Source organism: Pteropus medius, unplaced genomic scaffold (assembly GCF_902729225.1).
Source record: "Pteropus medius unplaced genomic scaffold, Ma_sr-lr_union100, whole genome shotgun sequence".
NCBI lineage: Eukaryota > Metazoa > Chordata > Mammalia > Chiroptera > Pteropodidae > Pteropus > Pteropus medius.
This window is the reverse complement of record NW_024348533.1, coordinates 2,265,335-2,271,334: the sequence shown is the minus strand read 5'-3', so window position 1 is coordinate 2,271,334 and position 6,000 is coordinate 2,265,335. Positions and strand designations below refer to the sequence as shown.

The following is a 6,000-nucleotide window of genomic DNA, read 5'->3' as shown; positions in this document are numbered from 1 at the left end:
TTTTTTTTTATCTCTACCTTCACCTTTTTTCATACTTGATAGATTTAACCCTGATTTCATTTTAATTGCCTTAATAAGCCAAATGAAGTAGTAGGGCTTATCATTTGTCTATTCATCCATTATTCAGCCATCCACATATCCATTCATAGAGAAGTCATTTCATCTATGTAGATTTAAATTCTATAAAATCTTGGTTTCTAAATATGCAGAGAAAATAACATCGATGTGTATCGTTCATCTCTTAGCAGTTTCTTCCTGCTAAACATTATATTTTAAAAATAATATTTATATTACATTTTATTTAAAGAATATATCTTATTTTCCTGATAGGCCAGTGAATACCAGACCTTGACATTCTCCACCAAAATTTGAATGAATAGTTGGGGATTTCACATATACTTTCAACTAATCTTCATTTTCAGTGCTCCAGCAATGTCTCAAACTCTGTGTGCCTCAGTCTTGAGACTCTCTGGGGTTCTACCACACTCATAAAATCCTTCTCTCCTGACATTTTGACTGTGGCTTTTCTTAATCAATTCATATACCTTTGTGGATCTTCTATCTTTCCCAAACATAGGAAAGATGATTTATTCTTTTATTTGAATTTAATTATTCCTTACCATTATTTTTTAAGTTTCTGGAAAGAGGAGAAAACTCACAAGCAGTCAGCTAACTAGCAACTCTGCACTAAATTGTTATCAGAAGCAAAATAAACATTGCCTGGTATAGGATCTCAAAGTTGGGTTCAGTCCTGCCTCCTCCCCACCCCCGCCACCATTCTATTATATTTAGTAGTGATACGATCTTTGGTAAATCATTTTGCCTGTCTAGGCCTTAATATATTCATAAAATAAGATTAAATGTAGTTTATAAAGATATGAGAATTAGAGAAAAAACAGTGAATTCAATAAATCCTAGAAGTGATTTTAGTAACTTTTGTTATTAGAAAATGAATTAAAACACAGTTAGAAGATTATGATTTCTTGTGTTAAATGGTATTTATTCAAAGATTTATCTTAATTGGCAAATAGTACATAAATCTTTAAAGAGTGACAGTGATTTCAGATATCATCTTTATTGATAATTTCAACCAAAAGACCAAATATCTTGCTGGAAGTTTTATCTTAAATAATATTTCAGTATATATACTTTGCAGTCAGACCATTTTATTACCCAAGAAATTTTCAGAGGAAACATTTTCGATTTTCTATATATCAGATAGTTTTTATGTCTTATTAGTTAAAATGGCTGTTTGACAAAATCAAATTTCAAAATTTTATTAACTCAAAATATAAGTGTAAGTTCAAGAGTGTCCTGAATGTAATTTATTTTATTTTAGGGTATTTCTTTGAAACTAGGTTCTTCACAAGAATTGAAAAGTATTTAACATAATCATTGCTTTTTTATTTATACTTCTAAGCTACAATTATCCATTTATCTTAAATGACAATGAAAAGTGATATTTATAAAATGTATTCTTACAGTGTGCCTTTTGAGAATTGGATAATTGATAAAATCATTTAATCTAAAATACGAAATTGATAAGAATATTAACAATTTATTGAGTGACTTATATATATGTATTTTCTCCTAAAATTCCATTTGTAATGGCTAGATATCATATTTTAACATTGACTTTTTTTGTTTCTTCATTTTTTGTTTCCTCTATTAATACCTAACGTAAATATATGCATTTTAATTCTGACATATGATAATTAGTGTTTGTGTTTTCTAGGTATAGCTTACTTGAGTGGAATGTGTAGTGAAAAGAGAAAATGTATTATTGCTGAAGACAATGGCCTGAATCTGGCATTTACAATTGCTCATGAAATGGGTCACAAGTAAGTAAAAATTCTGGCTATGCATATAACTATGTAATTTGAGTTATTGAATTACTTGCATATCTTTTGATTTTTTAATTTGGGCTCAAGTTTTTGAAAAATTAGAGAAATAAGAAGAAGTAGAGAAGATCGTCTAAATTTAAAGAGTATCTTCTGAATGTTGTAACCATTCCTGATATTTTGAATAACATTTTATTACATTATTAAAATCCTCACCAGGACAATAATCACATGGTACATGAGTGATTTCACTACACATTTTCAAGTGAGATAAACATTGCAATAATCATGACGAAACTATGTATTATTTAAACATCCAAAGAAAATACTTTGTCAAGTGAAATTACTTTCAGCCTATGTTTGTTATTACCCAACGTAGAATAAAGCAATTAATCTGCATGGTTTAGGAGTAATGGATTTGAAAGAGAAACTGAACACACAGTTAATTTATTATGAACATTAATTATGTCTCAGGCACAATCTAAGCACTTTGTATATATTGGTTTATTTAAAACTTACAAAAAGCAAGGATCTCATTTTACAGATAATAATAATAGCATTAATAATTAGTAATAGCAACACTTGTATAGCATTTACTATGTGCCAGACACCTTTCTGCATGCTTTATGTATCCTCACAACATTCTTGTGAGATACCGTTATTCGAGAACCCATCTTACAGGGAAGAAAACTGAAGTATAGAGAAGTTAATTTACCCTTCCAAAGTTATAAAAATAATAAGTATTGGAAGAAGGGTTTGAACTCAAGTCATCTAACTCAGGTCCTACTATTTTGATTTTATTCATTAAGTTATCTGCTACTTTTAGGCCTTAGGTCCCTCATCAGTAAATTGGGGATTATACCTGTGTAATGAGGTTGGTTTGGGATTCAAATTACCTAAGGACTATGCACATATTTGCAGGCAATATCATATAGCAGAGATAGTATGGGTTAGGGAATCAGACTTAATGTTGACTGTAGGCTTCCCTGAGAGGTAGCAGTATCAGCAATACAAATGAAAAGCATTTTAATTGGACTCAGGTTTAGTGAGGTCCTTCTCAGGGAGGTGATCTTTATGGAAGCTTCTTTGGTCAAAGACATATTTAGTTTGGCTGACATTGTTTTAAAAATTGAATCAATTGCCAACATTAAAAAGTATAAATTTGACATAAAAATTCAAATTTCCAGACCTGGCAACACTAGTCTCACAGTCCCATATGACAACCATTCTTTGGAGCTGAGTAGCGTCTGTACCCTGTGGACTGGACTCATCTTTCCCAGCTTATCTCAGGCTACAGTTTTCTAGTTATCACACACCCAGCTCATTTTACTTTCATTATATGCCTGGCTTCTGTAGACAATTGAGTAAAATTAAGTTGGCAGTGAAATTTGATTGGTATAAGAAAGCTTCAAAGGTAATTAATACAGGACATAATAGTTTGATTTTTAAAAAATCCTTTATATTTAAGTAAACTAAAGTATAGGAAAATGATCAATGAGTTAATAAAAAATTGAATATACCCATGTACCCAAAACCTATCCAAGAAATAGGACATTATCAACAGTAATTGATTTTTCATGTTACTTTTTCAATGTGTAGATATACTTTCATTTTCTCCCACGCAGGCTTTGAGTCTTCAGTCGAGTGCTCTAGAATACAAGTTTGTTATTCAAAAAAGAAACTGAGAAACAAAGATAAATACACTTTAAAGTCATTATTCTTTAGAGAAAATATACAATGCAACCTCATTCAAAATTGCACCACAGAAATGATGGGGTTTAGAATCTTAATTCCAATACGATTTTTATAATTTAAAGATATTTTAGTTTAATTGCATCATTTGAATGAAAAATGTTGAGAATAATGTTTAAAGCCAAGAAAAAGTTATTACTGGTAAATTTCAAGACAATAAATGCAAATCAGTCATAAATATGTCTTATAAATTAAATGTTAGTTTCTGAATAATAATAATTTTCACTCTTTAGCTAGGCATTAACAGCTTGATATACAAGCAATCTGAATGTTTTTTTATGACAACGACATTAAATAACTTTAAGTATCTTGAATAGCAGAGGGTTCACTTTAAAAAGTTATTTTACTTGTTAAAAACAGGTAAGTAAAATTACTTTCTTCAATCTTGTTGTATTCTACAATGTAGGAAAAGCACTAATTAAATGAACCAACCACAATACATGTTACTTTGTCAACATGTAAAGGCTTGGTGAAGAACCTACGACTACTGAAAAAACGAAATGGTGTGATTTAAGGAAAGGCTACTTGAGCTTTATGTAGTAGAAACATTGGTTTATAACCAGGAACTTGGGTTGGAATGGCTAAAATGGTAGTAAAATAATATTTAATTTGACTTATAGAACTGTACCCAAAATCAATATAGATGTGCCAAAGGTATGTGTAATGCTTGATGTATTAAGACCAGCACATGTGATATATGTTGAACTACTTAGTTGCTAAAAGTTCTCCCTTCTAGTAAGCAATATTTGTCTTAAAAGTAGAGGTTAGTGTTTTTTTGATGCTAGAGAGTGGGAGACACTAGCAGTGAGGATAATAGTGTTTTTATAAAAAACAAACAAACAAGAGGGAGCTTATCTTTATAAACTAGGTCATCATCATCCAGTGTAAGATAAAAGCACAATGAAAGAGAAATGTAGGAAGAGGAAATTTTCTAAATGGGCATATATACATAGCCTCTCAAATAAGGAAAGTTTTTATAGATATTTGATAATTATACCTATGGATCCGATGCACACACACACACACACACATCAGTGAGAGCTCTTTTAATTAGAAGTATAATTAAGAGTCAGCCATTTAAGTAAAACTATTAAATTCTTATTGTTTTTTTCTTTTTGGATTTCATTCTTTTCTTCTTCTTTTTCTTCATCTTCTTCCTCTCTCTCTCTCGCTCTCTCTCTTTTTTTTTTTTTTGGTTATAACTTCTTCCCAGATAGTTGTTAAAATAGGCAGAAAATGGATCATATAATTCTGTAACCCACAATTTTAGAGAGGCGGAATGATTCCATTTAAATTTGTCAATTCAAGAATAACTTTATAATCATGCATGAAATGTTTCTAAACTGATTTGGGATGAGTGTTCTTATGTTTGTTGCCTTGATGGATTTCTAGAAATTCCCAGAGCAACACCACATATAACTGGAAAAATCAGTATGGGCCAAGTAATAAAAAATGACTCAAGGTGAGAATTTAAGTAATTGAAGAGAACGACCAAAAACAAAACAAAAACAAAAACAAAAATCCCCTTCTTTTACTATTACAAAGGAATCTTAAATAATATCAGCAAAAATATATTGAATTTTTCCTTTGGGAAATTATCAATTTAAAAAATCTTATATGTCATTATATACATAAAGTTAGAATCCATAGCAAGAAAGGGAAAATGATTTATACCAACATTTTATATTTCCCTTTCAAAATTATTTTTCTTTTTAAACAATATGTCAAGGGAGTGATTATTTTTCTTATAAGCAAAATATTACAAGAATGAAATTTTTATTGACATTGAGTATTTCTATACTTATGAAATACAAATGAGATCTTTATAATTTGTTGTGACAAAGGCTAAAACTTTATTTTAATAAATAAAAATATCAAGTAATTATCCATGAATTTGACAGGGTTTGTTGAGTATGTATATATATACATATTCACTACATTTTATATATTTTATATGAGCTTTATAAATAACAGTTTATTGAAATAAGAGATTTTACTTTGATTTCAAGCCATAATTTATTATTAATATATTAATGGTGGGTGGAGAGAGTATCCCTAAGATCAACCTCAGGTTCAGTGATTCACTAAAGGACTCACAAAACTTGGCAAAGCTGTTTTACTCACAATGACAGTTTATTACAGTGAAAGGATATAGATTAAAAGGCACAGAGGAGAGGGTCCAGCAGACACCTGACACAAGCTTCCACTTGTCCTCCACACTGGAGCTGTGCAATCGCTGCTTAATTGTCTCAACAATAATGTGTGAAAACACAGAGTTTTGCCAACCAGAAGAGCTAACCTCAGCCTCGGTATCCAGGGTTTTTACTGGAGTTTAGTCCTGGCATGACTGACCTTCATTCTCCAGCCCCTTCAGAGATCAAGCTGGTGCAAGTTCCCCCACTGCAAA

At 30.4% G+C, this 6,000-nt stretch overlaps 1 protein-coding gene across 1 annotated transcript in view; it reads left to right on the top strand.

Moving 5' to 3' along the window:
* The window catches only part of ADAMTS19 (ADAM metallopeptidase with thrombospondin type 1 motif 19), a 214,067-nt gene that overhangs the window by 93,189 nt on the left and 114,878 nt on the right, over positions 1–6,000 (top strand). The window contains exon 8 of the mRNA XM_039880005.1: positions 1,736–1,841. Coding sequence (XP_039735939.1) covers positions 1,736–1,841 — 106 coding nt within the window. The remainder of the gene's footprint in view (positions 1–1,735; positions 1,842–6,000) is intronic.